Source organism: Heteronotia binoei, chromosome 17 (assembly GCF_032191835.1).
Source record: "Heteronotia binoei isolate CCM8104 ecotype False Entrance Well chromosome 17, APGP_CSIRO_Hbin_v1, whole genome shotgun sequence".
Lineage (NCBI taxonomy): Eukaryota > Metazoa > Chordata > Lepidosauria > Squamata > Gekkonidae > Heteronotia > Heteronotia binoei.
This window is the reverse complement of record NC_083239.1, coordinates 2,429,926-2,452,127: the sequence shown is the minus strand read 5'-3', so window position 1 is coordinate 2,452,127 and position 22,202 is coordinate 2,429,926. Positions and strand designations below refer to the sequence as shown.

Sequence of the window (22,202 nt, the reverse complement as noted above, 5' to 3'; positions counted from 1 at the left end):
ACGCAGGATCTGCGCGGATTTCGCACTAATTGCCGCGGAGCACCCAGAAGAGCCGGAAAGTCCCGGCGCTTTTGCAGCGCAAACGGAAACCACCAAAACCCAGTTTCCGTCTGCGCCGCAAAAGCGTGGTGAAGAGGGTCGTCGCTGCTGATTAAGGTGAGTGCGAAAACGACTGGTGAGAATCAAGTCCAAGTTAGCAGATCCCCTTGTTTCCATCTCCACTTTCTGGAAAAGAAAGTTGTCAGCAAGGCAAGTCAGGAATTTACTTGACCTTTCATTTGTAGCAGAGTTGGACTCCCAACAGATTTCTGGGTAGTTGAAATCCCCGTGACCACTAAGTCCCTTCTCTTGGAGAACGTTGCAATGTGTTTTAGGAGTATCTTATCCAAGTCTTCTGCCTAGCTTGGTGGTCTATGGCAGACCCAAACCATAATATCACTGTTATTTCTTATTCCTTTTATTTTTACCCGAGATGCTCAACTGATCACGTATGGATCAGAAGAAGGCAAGTGTGAGCATCATTGCCCCAGTAAAAACCTTCCCACATGGCTCTACAGCTGACCTAGGGTTGCCGGGTCTGTGTTGGAAAATACCTGGAGACTTTGGGAGTGGATCCAGGAGAGGGCGGGGTTTGGGAAGGGGAGGGGCCTTAGCATGGCACAATGCCATTGAGTCAAAGCAGCCATTTTCTCCAGGGGAGCCGATCCCTGTCATCTGGAGGCTGACCAAATTGGTATGCGATGGATTCATGGGACAGCAGCACCTGTCCTTTGAATGAAGATTCACTGATTTTGCTTAGTTCAAGAGTGGGAGTTCTGTCAATAATTGCCTACGGAGCCTTCAGGAAAATAAGTACTCTGTAGTCGTTAACATCTCAATCACCTTTGGTATGTTTTATTGTTTCAGAGTACTTGTGAGACAAAACAGAGACAAGTAATTATGCTGTTAACTTTGTGCTTTGCCTGCAATATAGGCAGATTTTTTGTCTTTACTGGGCATGGCAGATGAAGGAGTTTATGCTAAACACTTGGCTTCACGAACGGCTTTATATGTATCTGTTTTGTTTGGTACTTCATTATTAGGCATTATGAAATAATTACTAGCACGTCCAAATCCATAGTCACGCCTGTTAGCAGTTTCCAAAAGCCAACTAGTTTGTTTAGGGTTGTTTTTTTAAAAAAATCCATTATAAAGACAAATAATTGTTCCATCTTCCTGGACTATATTATCAGTATAGAAGATGATGAAGAAGAAGATATTGGATTTATATCCCGCCCTCCACTCCGAATCTCAGAGTCTCAGAGCGGCTCACAATCTCCTTTATCTCCCTCCCCCACAACAGACACCATGTGAGGTGGGTGGGGCTGAGAGGGCTCTCCCAGCAGCTGCCCTTTCAAGGACAACCTCTGCCAGAGCTATGGCTGACCCAAGGCCATTCCAGCAGGTGCAAGTGGAGGAGTGGGGAATCAAACCCGGTTCTCCCAGATAAGAGTCCGCACACTTAATCACTACACCAAACTGGCTCTCATAGCCTTGCTTTGGAACTGGACTTCAAATGGTTATGGCTGTCACAAGTCCGGCTAGGTCCACCCATTCCATATAGTGGTGAAAGTCTATATTTTGGGGATGGAGGTAACCTGGAGGCAGCAAGTTTTGCACTTGGACTGCAGGGGTGCTGTTGGGATGGTGTTGGCACAGGTAACCATAATTCAGCTGGCCACGGAACCTCTTGTTCAAGTATCATTGATTTCTGGGATTTCAGCACATCCATTTCCAAGTCAGCATAGCTAATGAAAGGCCTTCCATGAGATCCAATTATTTTCGTCTTGTATTTACAGTAGCAGAAGGTCATCATCGATATTATCGTAATAGCAGCACACATGCTGATTAGCAATGCAATTTTTTTCCCCCTCGTCCAGGAATGGCAGTCTTTAAATGCAGTTATGGTTTGGTTTGATACGAAGGACTCATTACAAGAGCAGGTTCCATGATACGCAACATCCTCTGTATGGCAGATGTTGTATTCTGGCAACATTGCCTCAACAAAATTTGGATTAACACTTCCACTTGGTAGTCTAAGTTTAGCCAGCACTCCCTGGATTTCGTCTCTTGCACATCTGTTATTCCTTGTGCAAAAAGAATTGTCATACCATGTGATAAGAGTGGACCCAGGTCTGAGATGCAGCAGTATCATACTGCCTGGATTGTCGGTGCTCAAATATCTGGAAAGCTTATCAAAAAACAAGTAAATTTGTTCTCTTTCTCTCAGGAATGAGTGGTAGCTATTGTTTGTTCTTATAGTATAATTGTGACATGGGATAGCGGTAGGTCTGAGTAGTTCTATTGTCAGTATATCAGATGTCTTCAGGCCTTCAGAGTCCGTGGCAAACAGTAAAAATTTCTGAGGTGAATAATGGAAATCATTAGCAAGTGGGTAGCCATGCATGGTTTGGGAATGTGAATTAAACTGCAACCAGTTCCCTGGGCCTATGGGAGAACCATCAGCTGGGTTCATTCCAAGGGTCAGCTGAGATGTATCTCCATCCTCCTGATCATAAAATGTGTCTGGAGGTACTGAAAATGAGAACTTGTGTCCAATTGTTGCCGTTATCCAGTTAATGGCATTGACAACTCTCGGGGAGGTATTCGGCTGACCTAAGAAAGGGAGAAGAAAACAGAAAAGAATACACACAATAGTCTGGTACTAAATGACAAAATGAACTTGTCAAACTATGCCAGTTTGTTTTATAGAATTTATCAGAGGTAAGCCCTGGCAGTTCACCTTGCTGAGGCAACATTTCCTAAACATTCATTGGTAGTGACGCTAGCGTTGTCAGGCAGTGCCTAACGGTTGGAGGGAGGGTTGGGAAATGCAACATTGCAGGACATTTTTTGAAAAAATGCAGTCTCAGGTTCTTACTGGAAGTATGGTTTTACCACAGAGTTTCCACAAATTTTTGTATAAATTGCCATCAAGTAGCTTCTGACTTATGGCAACCCTAGGAATTAATGTTCTCCTAAACGCCCTAGAGCTACCCTTTGTCACTTCCAGTAAGAACAAAGCTGCATTTTTTTCTTCTGACGTGTTCTGACAATGGGTGTAGGCTTACCTGTCAGCATGACCTGGGAAGCAAGCAGCCAGAGTGTATGTATTGCTTTTGGGCCATAAAATGATCCCTCAGATGGCACAAGTGGAAGGATGCTTTCACCTGCATACAGTGAAGTGAAGGATGCATCCAGGACTGTATAGTAAATGGATTATTGACAGTGAATGTATTAGTGAGAAAAGATTGCCAAAAAGACATCAAGTTTGGGGGCAGGAACAGTCGTGGCACCCGTTTTGTACTCCGACCCTTCCGTCTGCCACTGGCCTGCCTGAGCGATGAGTCAGCACTTGGAGTGTGCCACTTTTCCCACTGACGAGGTGGTCAGCAGGGGGAGGGGGCAGAGGGCTTTACACAGCCCGAAATTGACCTGGGGTGGGGAAGGGAGGGAGGAGGAGGTGTGGGGGATGGCATGATGCCGCGGAGGGGGCAAACGTGGCCTGACTTCCCCCTGGCCAGAGTCAGCGGTTTAAAAGGTAAATTGCTCCCATATTGTTTCTTTCCATTTTTCTTTTCTTTTCCTTTCTTTTCCTTTTGTCCCTCCTTTCTTTCACTCCTTCCCTCCGTTTTCCTTCCTTCCTATTCCCTTTCTTTTTCTTTTTTCTTTTTCTCTCTATTTTTCTCTTCCAACTCTCTCCCTCTCCCTTCTTCCCTCCCTTCCATCAATTCATTCTATCAGTCTTTTCCCCTATTTGCTTTATTTCCCACTCCCCTTCCTCTCTCTCTTTCTCTCTGTCAGTCTTTTCCCCTGTCTCCTTCCTTCCTTCCTTCCTTCCTTCCTTCCTTCCTTCCTTCCTTCCTTCCTTCCTTCCTTCCTTCCTTCCTTCCTTCCTTCCCATGCTAATCTGAGTAGAGCGGAGTGGAGGGGGGAGAAGCTTGAAATGCCCTGCTATTTCATATTTCCCCAGCACTGCCTTCTTTCTTTCTTTCTTTCTTTCTTTCTTTCTTTCTTTCTTTCTTTCTTTCTTTCTTTCTTTCTTTCTTTCTTTCTTTCTTTCTTTCTTTCTTTCTTTCTTTCTTTCTTTCTTTCTTTCTTTCTTTCTTTCTTTCTTTCTTTCTTTCTTTCTTTCTTCTCCCCTCCCTTCCCCTCCCTTCCCTTCCCTTCCCTTCCCTTCCCTTCCCTTCCCTTCCCTTCCCTTCCCTTCCGGGGTGGGGAGAGAAACTTGAAATGCCATTTCATGTTTTCCAGGCTGAGAGCATTTTGTATTTTTAGTTTTCTGCTGTGTGATCCTTGTGCTTTTTCTTGATGTTTTATTTTTAAAATTGCATTGCAAAATTCCACTATTCTCCTACCTTTCCTAAACAAAATATTGCAAGAGTTTTAGGCTTGTTTGTACATCATTTCCTGTCTCCTGGCTCCACTCCCAAATTTTAGTGAGCCGTGAAGAAGAAGTGTAAAAATAACCAAGCCATAGGGGAAGAAAGTTTGGGAAACCCTGCTCTACGTGACAGCCCCTCAAGTACTTGAAAATGGTGATCATATCACCACTTAGCCACCTCCTCTCCAGGTTAAACATACCCAGCTCCTTCAGCCTTTCCTCATAGGACTTGGTCTCCAGACCCTCACCATCTTTGTTGCCCTTCTCTGGACCCATTCCAGCTTGTCTATATTCTTCTTTAAATGTGCCCAAAACTGAACACAATACTCTAGGAGAGATCTAACCAGAACAGAGCACTTTGTGTTACCTGGATACTACTGTTGATACAGCCCAAAATCGCATTGGCCTTTTTAGCTACCGCATCACACTGCTGATTCAAGTTCAGTGTATGGTCCACTAAGACCCCTAAATCCTTTTTGCACATACTACTGCCAAGACAATTCTCCCCCATCCTATAATTAAGCATTTGATTTTTCTTAATTAAATGCAGAACTTTACATTTATCTAGGGGTCATTTTGTAGAAAAAAAGGTGCAGGAGCTCAATAGCATATGTCATTTGCATATGCCCCGGGATCTGTGTGCAGCAGGGAGAGAACTCCCCACTGCATGCAGATCGTGGCTGAAGGTTCAGGAGGTGCGCTCCTGTTAGCCCCTGCTGAATTCAAGCCCTGCATTTATCCCTGTTAACATTAATTTTTATTGGTTTTAGTGAAGTTTTCCAGCCTGTCCAGATCATCCTGTATCCTGACTTTCTCTTCTATTGTATTTGCATCCCCTCCGAATTAGTATCATCTGCAAAATGAGGTTCAATGTGGCCAAGTGCAAAGTAATGCACATTGGGGCCAAGAATCCCAACTACAAATACAAGTTGATGGGGTGTGAACTGGCGGAGACTGACCAAGAGAGAGATCTTGGGGTCATGGTAGATAACTCACTGAAAATGTCAAGACAGTGTGCGATTGCAATAAAAAAGGCCAATGCCATGCTGGGAATTATTAGGAAGGGAATTGAAAACGAATCAGCCAGTATCATAATGCCCCTGTATAAATCGATGGTGCGGTCTCATTTGGAATACTGTGTACAATTCTGGTCACCACACCTCAAAAAGGATATTATAGCATTGGAGAAAGTCCAGAAAAGGGCAACTAGAATGATTAAAGGTTTGGAACACTTTCCCTATGAAGAAAGGTTAAAACGCTTGGGGCTCTTTAGCTTGAAGAAACGTCAACTGCGGGGTGACACGCTAGAGGTTTACAAGATTATGCATGGGATGGAGAAAGTAGAGAAAGAAGTACTTTTCTCCCTTTTTCACAATACAAGAACTCGTGGGCATTCGATGAAATTGCTGAGCAGTCAGGTTAGAACGGATAAAAGGAGGTACTTCTTCACCCAAAGGGTGATTAACATGTGGAATTCACTGCCACAGGAGGTGGTAGCAGCTACAAGCATAGCCAGCTTCAAGAGGGGGTTAGATAAAAATATGGAGCAGAGGTCCATCAGTGCTATTAGCCACAGTGTGTATATATATGTGTGTGTGTGTGTATATATATATATATATATATATATATATATATATATATATATATATATATATATATATATATATATATATATATATATATAAATTTTGGCCACTGTGTGACACAGAGTGTTGGACTGGATGGGCCATTGGCCTGATCCAACAGGGCTTCTCTTATGTTCTTACGTGACACAGAGTGTTGGACTGGAGGAGCCATTGGCCTGATCCAACAGGGCTTCTCTTATGTTCTTATGTGACACAGAGTGTTGGACTGGATGGGCCATTGGCCTGATCCAACATGGCTTCTCTTATGTTCTTATGTGACACAGAGTGTTGGACTGGAGGAGCCATTGGCCTGATCCAACAGGGCTTCTCTTATGTTCTTATGTGACACAGAGTGTTGGACTGGAGGGGCCACTGGCCTGATCCAACAGGGCTTCTCTTATGTTCTTATGTGACACAGAGTGTTGGACTGGAGGAGCCATTGGCCTGATCCAACAGGGCTTCGCTTATGTTCTTAAGTGACACAGAGAGTTGGACTGGATGGGCCATTGGCCTGATCCAACATGGCTTCTCTTATGTTCTTAAATTTAATAAGTGTTTCCTCTATTCTTTCATCCAAATCATTTATAAAAATGTGAACAAAACAGGTCCCAGGACAGATCCTTGAGGCACTCCACTTGGTATTCCTCTCCAAGAGGATGAAGAACCATTAACAAGCACCCTTAGAGTGCAATCTCTCAACTAGTTATAGTTACCAGTAACAGTAACAGGATCCAAACCACATTTTTCATTTGTCAATAATAATATTATGTGGAACCTTACCAAAAGCCTTTTTTTGGTCCCTTTCCTTGAACTCTTCTTTTGTCTCAATGGGAACCTCTTACCTGAATGTAAACCCTTAGGACAGAGGTGTCAAACTCATTTATTTTGAGGGCCCGATCTGATATAAATGAGACCTTGTCGGGCTGGGCCATATTGGGCTGGGCCGTGTGTGTTCCTATTTAAGATTAGGTAGCAGAGATATAAACTTTATAAAGGACACAGACAAAGACAAAGACTTTTTATTTATTTTTTAAAAACCCTTAAAATAAAATATGCTTAAAATATTGGCCCTTGTTGGTCTTAAAGGTGCTTTCTTTGTATTTCTCCCGTGGGATCCAGGGAACTGGGCAAAGGAAGCTCTGGCTCTTTCCTTCCTTCCCCAGGGGACCAAAAGGGGGAGGAGCCTCAACCAACAGATGGAAGAGGGGCTTGGCTCAGTAACTCTGCCGTGCAATTGAGAGAGTCTGGCAAAGCAAACTCTCCCCTTCCTCCCCAAAGGAAAAACCTGAGCCAATGGAGAAAATAGAGGCTTTGCTCTGTAGCTCCTGTGCAACCGAGCAAGCCTTGCAAACAGCAGTTATGCAAAAGGAAGCAAGAGAGAGGGCTCAGGGGCCTGATAGGAGCCCTCTAAGGGCCTGATTTGGCCTCTGGGCCACATGTTTTAGGAGGTAGATTTAAACCCATATAGATCTTAATCCCTTCAAGGCAGGGTATCCTGAGGGAGAAATAAATATCTGTGGATCTATTAATTGTTTTCTTTTAATAAGATTGCACATGGGAAAGCACTGGCATAAATGCCATGTGAAGATGAGCAAACTCACAGATTAGATTGAGCATGTAAAATCATTCTAAACGAGATTAATGACACATTTTTGCTTTCTTAATCCTTTATGGGCAAAAAATCCTCAAAGGATTCTTATCTGGGCAAACTTTGTATCCTGAAATTAAGAGTATCCATTCAGCTTTCACAAGCAACTAAATAATATTTCTATAATAGCATTAAATTAACATGGAATTCCTCATTCATTTAGGCATTATCTTACCCCCTCAACAAGGATCTCAGGACAGTGTACATTATTCTTTCCTTTTCTATTTTATCATCATAACAGTCTTGTAAGGTGGGTTAGACAAAGATACACATACGGATTGACTAGCCCAAGGACACCCAGCAAGCTTCATGGCACAGTAGAGATTTGAACTAGGGTCTTCTAGATCTGAACTGTGCACCCTTACTGATACACCATTCTGGTTCTACTTCTTAAAATATGTGGTGAAGGCCACTGGCTGAGACAGGTTTAAAGTTAATACTCTTTATTAAATAAGTTGATAGTAAGTCTGTTGATGGCTATTACCAGTGATAGCTTAATGGAACCTGCATTTTCAGAAGCAATTTACTGAAGACAAAGAATGGGTCATGGCAGCTTAATCAGTGGGTCTTGGGAAAGCACCTGGCTGCTTTTTTGGAGAAAACTGGATCCTGAGCTTGACTAGATCTAACAAACCTGTTGATATAATGAGATTATTGACCATAGCTTTCCCAAAGAAGTAAAGGGTATTAGAAAGCATGTTCTGTGAAGAGTTTTTAGTTAACCGTTTTTCCTAATATGAAGATGAAGTTATTGGATTTATATCCCGCCCTCCACTCTGAATCTCAGAGCGGCTCACAATCTCCTTTCCCTTCCTCCCCCACAACAGACACCCTGAGGGGTAGATGAAGATATTAGATTTATATCCCGCCCTCCACTCCGAGGAGTCTCAGAGCGACTCACAATCTCCTTTCCCTTCCTCCCCCCCAACAGACACCCTGTGAGGTAGATGAAGATATTAGATTTATATCCCGCCCTCCACTCCGAAGAGTCTCAGAGCGGCTCACAATCTCCTTTCCCTTCCTCCCCCCCAACAGACACCCTGTGAGGTAGATGAAGATTTAGATTTATATCCCGCCCTCCACTTCGAAGAGTCTCAGAGCGGCTCACAATCTCCTTTCCTTCCTCCCCCACAACAGACACCCTGTGAGGTGGGTGGGGCTGAGAGGGCTCTCACAGCAGCTGCCCTTTTAAGGGCAACCTCTGCCAGAGCTATGGCTGACCCAAGGCCATTCCAGCAGGTGCAAGTGGAGGAGTGGGGAATCAAACCCGGTTCTCCCAGATAAGAGTCCGCACACTTAACCACTTCACCAAACTGGCTCTCCAATTGTTGTTGAAAGCATGTTAGGGACTGACAAGGATACAGTTTCCCCATAGAATGAAATCTGAGGTGAGGGGTTCAGATGGACATGCTAGTAAATATTAAGAAAACAAAACAGAGCTTACCTTGTACCCCTGGAAACACAGAAGTGGCATGAAGTTCAGCCTGCAAAGATGTGACAATTGAATCTTCCAGCAGCCAGGATGTAAGTTGCCTGGTGATGGGGAAGGCTGCGTTGGTTCCCAGTGAGCTAGCCAAAATTAAATCACTTGTCTCCAGTTGTAAAACACCAGGACATGCCACAGGGATTCTAACAACACCACTGGCATATGAACTGAAATAATTTGTAGAGAACTGTAATGTGGGAGAACCAACAGATTCTATAGGCAAGGAAAGCAGTGGAGTATCATAAGGATAACACAAATATGTCTGACTTGCCCCTTGACATAGGCTGTTTACACTTAGAAACTGGCTGCTTAAAACACCACCACCAGATGTTGTAATATAAATTAAATTGCATGGCTCTTTCCAAAGGGGAGTCTCCACATGCATTTTGGTAAGACTTGAGGCTTTGTAATTTAAAAAAAGTTCGTTTGTCTGTGGAACAGTCACAAAAGATTCTGATGCATGTTCATCAGTCTTAAATACTTTTTGGCTCCCGCATCTGCTAATGGACCATAATTCTTCCACTGGTAATATATCATGAAACGTAAATGAACTTTTCATTTCTTTTGTTGTTGATAAAGGCAGGGAAGGAAGTTCTGTGGGGATGCTACTTGTTCTGGATTGTAATCCAAATTCTACCGGAGAGGTAAACAGGGAAATGATGGATTCTTGTATGCTATATGTTGTCAAGGCAGGAGTTTCGTCACTGTAATATAATTGTGGTACTGGACTTGTTTCAGGAGCTAGCCAAAGTTCATGGACAGAAGCACTGCCTGTAGTGGCTAAATCAGGTGTTGATGTAACATCCATCAAATTTAAGTCCATGGCCCACTTGGACATTTCAGTCAGGACTGAAGGAAGTTGGGGAGAGTTTTCTTCGGTAAAGAGATGTTCTTTCACCTGTGGACTTGACATAAATGATTCTGAGACATAACTGCTGTCGCTAAATAGGTCTTGGTTTTGATGGCTGCAACCTGAGAAGAACAAAGATGTGGCCACATTGGAAACTGGAAACCTTAGCTTTGCCAGTGTGCACCTGGTGGAAAGTACAGGAAGATTGGCTATTAAAAAAGTGTCATCAGATGCTAATCCAGCTGTTGTTAGACAAGCATTTGGGCTGCTAGGAGCTAAATTTGTTACAAATTCTTTTGGAAAATGCGCTACAGGCATATTTCCATAAAGTGCATCTTCTTGTGAAACAGAAACACTTATTGTGGACTGAACAGATCTTGAGGCCTGGGTTTTGCTGGCTGGCACAGAAGAACTTAAATAATACTGAGTGAAATGAGGTTTTGGCTCAGATTTCTGAGGTGTGGAGTGCATACCTTGCTGTTGAAACTGTGGGAGTTCTGATAATGGTTGTGTTCTGAAAGGCAGATCATCCTGTCTCCCAAATTCTGTCGGTAATAATGTCATCATGGAAGGCGAAAGTTCAGGAACAGCAGAAGAGAGAGACTGGAGAATAGTAAATGCTGGTGGTCTAGTATGAACACTGAGAACATGTAAGGTTCCTAAATCCCTCTGGCTTGTAACAGAATGGAAAGAGATATCAGTGAAGCTGGGAACAACTGTCTCATGGTACAAAGATGATGAACTTCCATTAGGTCTTGCAGCAAACTTTGTATGGAGCAGACCAATTGACCAAAAAGTGAAGGCCTCTATTTTTGTTGGTTTCACTGCTATTTTAGTTGGTCTCACTGTAGGCCTTGGGGTGACCATTAATTGCCTCCTGTGTTGTTTTCTGACTTGCTTTTTCTCATTGCTGACTTTCTGAAGTATTCTCCAGCCAGCAATTTCATAGCCCAGCAACTTTGAGAGATGGTTTGACTGGACATTGTGTCGTAGAACTTGTTCTAATTCATACAACATAGCAAACACTCCAAACCCAACTGGCCAACATAGTCCTACATAGTGGTTTTCCACAGTGCTGATGTATTTAGTATCTTCTCTTAGGACAGTTAGATTCCACAAGTATTTGTTAAACGATTCCTTGAATGGAATAAGTGTCAAGAAGGATGGGTCCAGGTGGAGATACTCTGCCATAGCATAGATGAGAGAGATTCGTTCTTGAATGGTTAGAGAACCAGCTGTGTGGTAGATTATGATCTCAGCAAAGGTGACAGAAGTGTCCCTTGCACACAGTTCTTCAGAACAGATACTGAAATCCCCAGAACATATGCTATTAATATATACTGACTTTATTAAAACTTTAGTTACAGTCCAAACTTATCAATGTTTGCTCAAAACTAAACCTCAGACACTAACTTCAAATGCCTCTTGGGGTCCAAATGACTCACTCCCTCCTCTTTTTTCTTCCTTGAGATACTCCAAGGATAATTATTTGAATTCTGCAGGAATTTGCCTTGCCAAATTTTGTATTCAATTTAACAGAATCTGGCTAAATGGTCTAAAAGAATTCTGCAATTCAGGAGAGTTTACATTTGCATCAGTTAGAGGATGCAGTGTAATCGATTATGTTTTAGTGCCTTCCTCCTTTCGAGACGTTGTGGCAGACTTCTCTGTAGGGGATTATATTAGCAGTGACCATTTTCCTTTAATCTTGACTATTAAAGTCGACTCCCCTTTAAACCTTTTGTCTTCTGTGCCAGTCCAAAGTGAAGAGTCAGCCTTTTTACTAAGAATTCATAGGGGTCCCGCATTAAATGAAAAAATCCAACTACTGTTTAACTCTAGTCCATCTCTAGAGTACAGGTCCCTAATACTTTGTGCTGATGATCCACTACAAACTCTTAAATCCTACAGTTCATTAATATCACATATGATTGATTCATTGAACCAAAATTCAGAACCTTGGAGGAATTCACAGAATAAATTAGGGAAAAGCATCTCAAAGCCCTGGTTTGATAGGGATTGTAGGAACCTGAAAAAACTATTACGTGCCACCTACAGCCATTATAGAGAATCCAAGGCTGTTGCCCTTCCTACTAGCTTTTTCAATCTTAAGCTTCTGCAACTCATAAAAAAAAAGAGAAATGATTATATTAATGGCCAGTGGGAGCAACTGATACAAGCGGCAACTTTGAATAATTCAAAACAATTTTGGACCATAGTTTCTGGTGCATTCCATAGGGAAGCTCCCCTCACGTCCCTTATTCCCCCTCATGTCTGGTTTCAACATTTCCTAACAGTGTTCTATGAGGAAGGTAGAAGTGTTTTAGAACCATCTGATTTTTGTTTGAGTGACTTACCTGATTGGCCCCCTGTAGTTTCTGATGAGATAAGGGAATTAATTGTCCAGCTAAAGGCTGGGAAAGCCCCTGGTCCAGATGTGATAACCCCTGAAATCCTAAAATCAGACCCGGATTGGTGGGCTCCCTTACTTGCTGCCCTTTTTACAATGGTCGATAAAACTGGTTTAATGCCCGAGGCCTGGACAAATGCAGTAATAGTGCCAATCTACAAGAAGGGTGACTGTTCATCCCCCTCAAATTTGAGACCTATTAGCCTCCTCTCTATAATTGGCAAGTTGTACGCCAAGCACTTGTTAGCCAAACTTACTGCATGGATGTCACAACAACAAATCCTAGGGCCAGAACAAGCGGGTTTTCGCCATGGGAAATCCACACTGGATCACTGCATCATCTTGTCCCATCTAGTAAATAAATATACTAGGAAGGCCAAGCTTAAGTTATATACTGCCTTCCTCGATCTTAAAGGAGTGTTTGATTCCATAGATAGAGACTTACTTTGGGACAAATTGAATAAAATGAATATTGACAAGCGACTACTTTTTCTTATCAGAAAATTGCATACCTCAACTACTTGCCAGGTTAAATGCTCTCTAGCCGGAAAGTTAACAGCAAAAATTCCATCTAATAAGGGTGTTAAGCAGGGCTGTATTCTAGCCCCCTCCTTATTTAACCTTTTCCTTAATGATCTAGCACTGACATTGTCTGGCACCGATGGTCACAGCCCTAAACTTGGTTCCACTCACGTGCCACTGTTACTGTATGCAGATGACGCTTTACTAATGTCCTGCACACGAGTGGGTTTGAAGCGTCTTTTTAGCCACTGTCTTGAGTATTTTGAATCTAATAAGCTCCAACTTAACTTTGAAAAAACCAAAATTCTTGTTTTCTCAAGAACTTGGAAATTATTCAATTGGGACTTTAATGGAAATAGAATAGAGCAGGTTAGACACTTTAAGTATCTAGGTATTCATTTCCAATACAATGCTTCTTGGACTGTTCAGCGAAGGTCTGCAACTAATATGGCTAAGGCCAGTGCCCAGGCTCTCTGTCGTTTTTTCTATAATAAGGGAAATCAATTTGTGCCGGCTGCTCTGAAAGTTTTTAAGGCCAAAACATGTGCGCAACTACTATATGGTATGCCATTATAGATTGGTGCGTTTGATTATTCCTTGGAACGCATCCAAGCCAAATTTCTTCGTAAAATTTTGGGAATGCCATGTTGCGTGCCTTATGCAGCCCTTTGCCTAGAATCGGGGTAGGTCCCACTAGAAACTAGGGCATGGCTCTTAACTGTTAAATATTGGTTGCGAATACACTATAACTTCGATCCTTCCAGTCTTATCTTTCAAATGCTCTCAGAATCTAGTTACTCTAATTGGCTAGACTCCATCGAGAAAAAGATTAGCACTGTTGGTTTATCTTTAGAGTCATTATCCATGCTCTCACAAATGGAGGCATTTCGTATGATTAAAACCAGAATTCTGGATATTGAATTACAAAATCTCCACAGCGCTGCTAATAAAACTTGTTCTCCCGTGAGTCTAGGGTTTTCGTTTGATGTTGGCCATATGGCTTCCTATCTTTATTCTTTGCAAAGTCCTCAACAGCGTAGGGCCTTTTCATTGGCAAGATTTGATGTTATGCCATCAGCAGTTCTATATGGCAGATATCATAATATACCCTACCCGGCCAGACTATGTCCATGTAAGTCTGGATCTATTGAAACCATTTCACATATTCTCCTGTATTGTCCTTTTTATCTAAGTATTCGTGGTCGATTTTTGGATCCTTTTCTTTTAAATAAGATGGGTCTGGCTGATTCAGATAAGGTCCAGTTTCTTTTGAAGGATGTTATTCCTGACATAACTGTAAACACTGCCTTATTTCTGTACTGGGCCAAAATGATTCGTCAAGACAAGGAACAGTCTTGTTGTCCCATTTAACTGTGATCTTATGTAAATGTATTTTAATCCTGATGTCCAGTATTTTAACCTATTTTCTGTTTTTCAACCCATTGTTCTTTTAACCTGTTTTTACATGCCATTAAAGGTTGATTGCTTGATTGATTGACTTTATTAAAACTTTAGTTACAGTCCAAACTTATCAATGTTTGCTCAAAACTAAACCTCAGACACTAACTTCAAATGCCTGTTGGGGTCAACAAACATTGGTGCATACAATCCAGGATCAGATCTCCTAACATCTTTTTTTTTTTTTTTTTTTAAATGTGTGACTACTAATTTGATGGAGAAAGTGATAATAAGAGAGGGTATGTTTAACCCATTCTTCCTGTGCTATTTTCCAGATCTAAAAAGCTCTTGTTTTATTTCCAAAAGCTGATGGGACAATACAGGAACCTGTATCTCCCCCCCCCCTTATTGGACCTAATAGCAACCTGGGGGAGGAATAGACTGGGGAAACACCATGAGGTGAAAAGGTACTTCCTTTCCTTTATCACTTGCCTCAATCAGATTAGCAGTCTCACAAGTCCCCTTTCAAATCAAGAAAAAGTTAAGTTGTCAAATAATAGATTCTGGAGATCATAACTGGGTGAAAAGGTAGCACATATATGTTTTAAATAAATCAATAAATCTGCATCGCATCTATTTTGGCTCTTCACTGTGATGTGGGTAAGGTGGAAATGATTAAACATACTCTAGGTGTAGCCTTTATAACAAAACATATGCCAGATACCTACAATTCATATCAGTGAAATTTAAGGGCCTCTTGGAATCTGAAACTAGGAATATACTCCTAGCAGAACAGACCACAAGTCACTCTTGCATGTTCTAAATTTTTACTTTCATCTTCTAGAATATACAAAGATGATCTAAAAGAGTGATCCTAAGGTACAAAGGACTTCTGTATCCTTTTGTCGTTGGCTTGACATTAGTTCTTTTTAAATTAGTATAATATTTTATGTAATTATCTATATTACATACAGATTGTGCTTCTTTTAATGTATTCATATTGGCTGTGGGCTGTAACATTAATAAATTTTAGTTGTAGTCAGATACCTTTAAATGAAATTAGGACTTTCACTGACTGCGGTTCCAGAAAGTGAAGAGCTGTTCAGAAACAGGACAATAGGTAACAATTGCCTTTGGAGAAGACATTTTGTCAAAACGTGTTAGGCATTGCACTTTAGCCCATAAATTCTCCATCTAGAACCAGACTGGTCACCTTTCTGCTTTCTTGGCCATTTTTGTTTCTACTCTGTTTTCTTTTAAAAAAAATGTTCAATATTCCCTCTGTACAGTCAAAATGCACATTAATGATTTCTGCATGAGTGATGTTGATTACAGGGGAGGCAAACACTCCATACATACGGGGAGGGACGGTGGCTCAGTGGCAGAGCCTCTGCTTGGGAAGCAGAAGGTCCCAGATTCAATCCCTGGCATCTCCAAAAAAGGGTCCAGGCAAATAGGTGTGAAAAACCTCAGCTTGAGACCCTGGAGAGCAGGGGAGGGACGGTGGCTCAGTGGCAGAGCATCTGCTTGGGAAGCAGAAGGTCCCAGGTTCAATCCCCGGCAACTCCAAAAAAGGGTCCAGGCAAATAGGTGTGAAAAACCTCAGCTTGAGACCCTGGAGAGCAGGGGAGGGACGGTGGCTCAGTGGCAGAGCATCTGCTTGGGAAGCAGAAAGTCCCAGGTTCAATCCCCGGCATCTCCAACCAAAAAGGGTCCAGGCAAATAGGTGTGAAAAGCCTCAGCTTGAGACCCTGGAGAGCCGCTGCCAGTCTGAGAAGACAATACCGACTTTGATGGACCAAAGGTCTGATTCAGTATAAGGCAGCTTCATATGTTCACAAATACAGCTCTAATTCCCCTGCACGTCTGTTGCCATACGGCTCTCTTGCTGCGCTTTCACTGTATATATAGCTGTAAGCTCACATGGGATGGGAGAATCTGACAATAGGGTCACTTCCCATGTTTGTATCAGTCTGATGGCCCGCTCCTACTTCTAAAGCAGTCGATCCTGCCCAAATGATCTCATTCTCACAGTTATATTATCACCAAAGCGTGGAGAGCATCTGTGTGGGAGCACACAGTTTTCTTTCTCATAGAAAAAATGTAGGATCCCACGGACCCTTCTCTGCGACCATCTTGATATTATGACTAATTTTTTTCCTTCCATTCTCCAAGTTACTTATATGATTTTAAATGCATATTACATTTTACAAACCACGTCATGTTTTTTGAATCACCTGATCCAGAAGTACTCCCACTGGCTGAATTCATCCATACCACTTACTGTACTTTTTAGCCCTACTATCCTCATGCGCATGTGAGAAACTGGCACTTTTAAATGCTCAAGTGGCAGGTTTCTGATTTGTGCAAATCAGGTAGCTTGAATTGCAATGGAACTGGAATTTTGTATGGGTGAAAGGCTGACTGACTATCAGATTCACATTTCAGACTTTTGGCAATTTATAATGCATGCACATTGGACTCAGAGTCCAAGCTCTATGTGGGCTGGATCTTCCAATTTTCTTATACTTGAAGAGAAACTTCTAAATTAAAAATAATACACATCCTAGTTCTATAGTGGCAAATGTCCTTGCATGTATGAAAACAGGAAACCATGCCTGGGGCTCAAAGGATTATGGCCACAATTGAAGAAAGATCTATGTACAGATAGAGCAATTATATGTACAACTAGAGTTGCCTTTGGTGTTTCTACTACAGCCACTCCTCAGGACAAACTGGCAGTGTTTTCCTGTTTAGCTGTGCAAATGGCCTCTACATAGATTTTAAATACACCTCTGGCTGCACATTCAGTTCTTTATTTGTTTCATTCAGACACCATCTTTATCCTCAATGAGGACTCAAAGTGGCTTACACCATTCTCCTCTCTTCCGTTTTAGCCTCACAACAGCCCTATGAGGTAGGTCAGTCTGAGAGCGTATGACTGGCAGCAAGCCACCATGGCAGAGCGTGAACTCAAACCCTGTCTCCCAGATTCTAGCATGACACACTAACCACTACATCACACTGGCTCTTCATTCCCTCCTACATACACATGCATATAGATTACTAGGATTATAGCCTATCTGCATAACAACCTCTAGGCTTAGCAAGGGAGCATATCTTCAGCCTGCAGATGCTTCCCCAAGTCCCAGTTTGGGAAGAACAGCGGGGTATAAATGAGGTAATAGAATTCCTTAGGTTGTTCCTATCCTGCAGCAAAAGAGGATACTTTAATTTCTGTCCTATCCCCAGAGTGTTCTTTCTATTCTCTGACCACTGAGTCCAAAATGTCCCTTATTTTTTTTCTTTGTTGTTAATGCAGAGCATGCAGCAAACATCAGAGGAAACTGAGTCATGTGAATTTAGTTACATGCTTTTAAAAAAAAAAAAAAGACCTTCAGCTTACTTGTCATTCGTGGGCTTTTGGTTTGTGCTTGTTTGCTTTTCACAGACAGTTATGTGGTTGTGAACATGAAGTGTGAAGCTGACGGTGGCCACTGGTGTATTTAAGTCACAAGCCTCTCCATGTGCTGCTACAGTGAGATAGTATTCTCCACTCTCTTCCAGCATTGGCAGCCCTTGAAGGGTTCTGGTGGTAGGGTTATATTCTAGCCATTTTGGCAAAACTGATCCATTAGCCAGAGAGACCTGTTTATAAGCAGATGGAGAAAAGACAAGCCATTGGCATGTACCGTAATAGACACAATAATACTGCTTGTTCAAAAACGAGACAATGAAGCAATTCTATGTGGAAGTGTTTTAATGTGCCTCCTTGCCACCACACAACTTAGAATATAGGAATTTGTTAAAAACAACAACAGAGGAGAATATTGTATGATCACTTTACAGGGTCTTGAACGAAGAGAATGAATTCTCCTCATAAACCTTAACAAGGAAATTGATATTTAAAACCAATAATATTTCATGTCTAAAAACAAGAGGAGGGAGAGAAACCTTAACTGTTTTAAGAGGAAATTAAAATTTTGTCTCCTGCTTCTCCTATGCTGTTGTCTGGCAAATGCAGGAACTTGGTGAGGGTACAGGTTGGGCTGCCAACCTCCAGGTGAGGCCTGGAGGTCTCTCAGACTTATAACTGATCTTCAGACTACCAAGATCAGTTCCCCTGCAGCTCCAGACATCATATTTCTCCTGAGCTCCATCCCCGCTTCCCAATGCCCACCTCCAGGCTTGGCTGAGGCCAGTCACTTCCCATCCCACTGGTGGCTGAGAGTAAGCTGAGCTGCTGCAGGGCCCTGGCACCCTCCTCCTTGTGCTATTGCTTGAGGGTGGGGGGCTTAGGCAAAGAACTGGCTGTGGGGATGCCTCCCCCTTTCCTCCATCAAGGACTGCCCTTCTGGTTTCCAGCAACTGGACTACAGCTAGGGTTGCCAGTGTCCAGGTGGTGGCTGGTGATCTCCTGGGATTACAACTGATCTCCAGGTGACAGATCAGTTCTCAAATATGGTTGAACATGCAGTGCTAATATAAAAGGGATGGTGGCTCAGTGGTAGAGCATCTGCTTGGGAAGCAGAAGGTCCCAGGTTCAATCCCCGGCATCTTCAACTCAAAAGGGTCCAGGCAGTAGGTGATGGAGATGGAAGGACGGTGGCTCAGTGGTAGAGCATCTGCTTGGGAAGCAGAAGGTCCCAGGTTCGATCCCTGGCATCTCCAAAAAAAGGGTCCAGGCAAATAGGTGTGAAAAACCTCAGCTTGAGACCCTGGAGAGCCACTGCCAGTCTGAGAAGACAATACTGACTTTGATGGACCAAAGGTCTGATTCAGTATAAGGCAGCTTCATATGTTCATATGTTTGGGGAGGGATGGTAGAGCATCTGCTTGGGAAGCAGAAGGTCCCAGGTTCAATCCCGGCATCTCCAACTAAAAAAGGGTCCAGGCAAATAGGTGTGAAAAACCTCAGCTTGAGACCCTGGAGAGCTGCTGCCAGTCTGAGGAGACAATACTGACTTTGATGGACCCAGGGTCTGATTCAGTATAAGGCAGCTTCATATGTTCATATGTTCAAAATACAGAATATATGTTAATTATGCATAGGAAATATTAAAATCACAAATAAAAACCACATAGCTATAGTTCTGTATAAAGTAGCTATACCTAATTTCAGAACAAATGTCAGAATATATAAATACAGGCTTAAAGGTACAAAATGTGCCAAATACAAGAACCCATTGAAGTCCCTCCCCTCCCTAAACCCTGCCCTCTTCAGGCCCCACCCCTAAAATCTCCAGGTATTTCCCAACCTTGACCTGGGAATCCTAACTGCAACAGAACAAAAAGCTTAAGTCATCAAGTGTGGCCAAGGGCATTCTTTCTGGCCTACTGCAAACAAGCACTACCTTGTAGTGAGTTATTGTTCCATGGAAAGCAAACGATGATATGGGGTAAAAAAATAATTTCCCCGGAAATGCTCTTGTGTCTTGAACACCTTGAAAGGCCTGTATTTCTTCACACGTGTCATGTGACTGCTTGACAACAGCAGCAGGTCTGAGAATGGCAAGAGATGCCATGATGAAGAACAAGGACAGAGCTGGCAGCATTTGCCTCGCCGGTGGCAAAGTGGCACCAAATGCAAAGCAGCAGTCACTGGGCACTGTGAGGGTGAAGGAGGCCTCCATTCTTCGTCTGTAAAACAAGGATGATGGATACGACAGTGTAGTCAGAACTGGAGAAAAACGAAAGATACCTAAAGGCAGCTCAAGAGGAAGCTTGAAAAGCCATAAAAGACTCTCAAGATACTACCGAGAAACCACATTTAATTTTAAACAAACTCAGCAAATGATTGACAAATGGCAACTACTTTAAAAATAAGCCAGGCACTCACTCTTCCACTAAGGTAAGGCTTCTTTCCTTGAAATTCATCCTACAATCCTACAGTTTCCTTTAACGATTATCGCAGCCCAGTCAATTCTTCTCCCTTGTCCAGATAAAGAAGGCCACTTGGGTCTCTGAATGATGAAATACAACACTAGGGCTCCTTGAGGGGGGCCTTCAACTAACAGCCTCGTAAAATAAGAGCCAAATAAACTGATCTCACTTACTCAAGATTGGGGATTTTTGTACAACTCAGGGATACTAGATCAGACACGTAAACACAGCTGAACAATGAAAACATTTCACCAGATCAGCCACCTAAATTATGGCTAAGGGAGCGATGGAGGGAGTGGGTGATTTCTTGAACCTATGTGCATCTAGCTGCCTTCACATCACCCCCATAGGGAAGCCTGTGTTCTCCAGAGGGGGTGGTGGTGGTGGGTAGGAAGTACTTCCCTGGGCAAGAAGGGTGTGTATGTACTATTTCATCCTTCTCATGAGACCCAAAAGATGCAGATCTAGAAGCAAAAACATTGTTGGTTCTTTAGGGTATCCCAGATAGTCCTTACTGAAGTAATTTTGGAATGGCACTCTGTAAAGGTAAATCTACTTTAAGGATAAAATACATTAAAATATAAAAATAAAATCCAATGGTACCTTGAAGGTTAACAAATGTTTATTCAAGCATAAGCTTTCGTGCGGCAGAGCTCACTTCAGCAGATATATAAAGTGTTCAGTCATTAGGCAGATTCATTTATCAAAGATTTCAGGTTTTCACGGCTGGTAACATCATTAGGGTTTGTAGAATCTTTCGGGCTCAAGTGCCGTGTTCGACTGGAGAAAGTTTTTCTTCCAGACGTTTCGTTCTTGGCTACGGAGAACATCCTCAGTGGCGTTGCAGCCGGAGCAGGCGCACTGACTGCAACGCCACTGAGGATGTTCTCCGTAGCCGAGAACAAAACATCTGGAAGAAAAACTTTCTCCAGTGGAACACGGCACTTGAGCCCAAAAGATTCTACAAACCCTAAAGATTTATACTCAATGCTGCAAACAACAGACAGGTGAGGTGGGCAGGCAGACATGTTCCAAAAGAGATGCCAGTTATAATATAGCGCAGGGGTGGCCAACGGCAGCTCTCCAGATGTTTTTTGCCTACAACTGCCATCAGCCCCAGCCAGCATGGCCAATGGCTGGTGCTGATGGGAGTTGTAGGCAAAAAAAAATCTGGAGAGCTACCGTTGGCCGCCCCTGATATAGTGGGCTCAATGCAATGAAGAGGCAAGGTGGTAGTGATCATAGCTCTTTTTATTATCGCAGCATAGTATAGGGCTGTGCTCTAAAACTGAAGACTGGGCCAACAGGGTCAACTATATATACACTCCCAAGTTCCCACGCTAGCATGCTATTGGACCATTCAAACCAGCAGGGGGCCTGTGATTGGAGCAGGACAGCAGGGATTTGGATGCTACTACCCGTTGTTCCTGAGTCCCCAAGCTCAGTTCTGCAGGCTCCAATGAGCCAGGCAAGAACACCATGCTTTATATATATACGATCACATATACAGCACCAGTATTAAACTATATCCAATCTGTTGTGTACTCCATTTTAGTCCCTGAATCTCCAACACAGTGTTGCCTAGCGCGAGCAGGGGAACCATAGGATAGCGCGGGTCCCCTGACTAGGGAAGGACAACTGACCACCTATTAAGAACTGTGGCACAAACTTTAACCGTTCGGGATTGGACTGGACTCGGGAGGGGGTTGTTCCGGGTGCATGCATATAAGCGGGGACCTGGCCCCGCCATGTTGTCTTGTTGTGTGGTTGTTAATAAAGTATGATTGCTGTTGAACATCTCCAAACCCAGTACGTTACACTAGTGACGAGGATGTGATCCTGTTGAGATAGCCGACTGCTCAGCTGCACGCACGCTCCAAGCATCAGCTCCAGTGCTCTAGCCATGCTCTGAGCCAGCACCGTGGCTGGGATCGTGGCTGTAGCTCCAGCACACCAA

At 42.9% G+C, this 22,202-nt stretch overlaps 1 protein-coding gene across 1 annotated transcript; it reads right to left on the bottom strand.

Annotated features, from left to right (window-relative positions):
* Positions 1 to 8,129: 8,129 nt before the first annotated feature.
* LOC132586452 (uncharacterized) lies at positions 8,130 to 20,036 on the bottom strand. The gene is made up of 4 exons (XM_060258533.1): positions 19,717 to 20,036; positions 17,769 to 18,010; positions 9,141 to 11,338; positions 8,130 to 8,200 (listed from the first exon to the last, which is right to left on the bottom strand). Exons 1-4 carry the CDS (start codon positions 19,993 to 19,995, stop codon positions 8,130 to 8,132), a joined length of 2,790 nt encoding a protein of 929 aa, XP_060114516.1. The 5' UTR covers positions 19,996 to 20,036.
* Between the last annotated feature and the right edge of the window lie 2,166 nt (positions 20,037 to 22,202).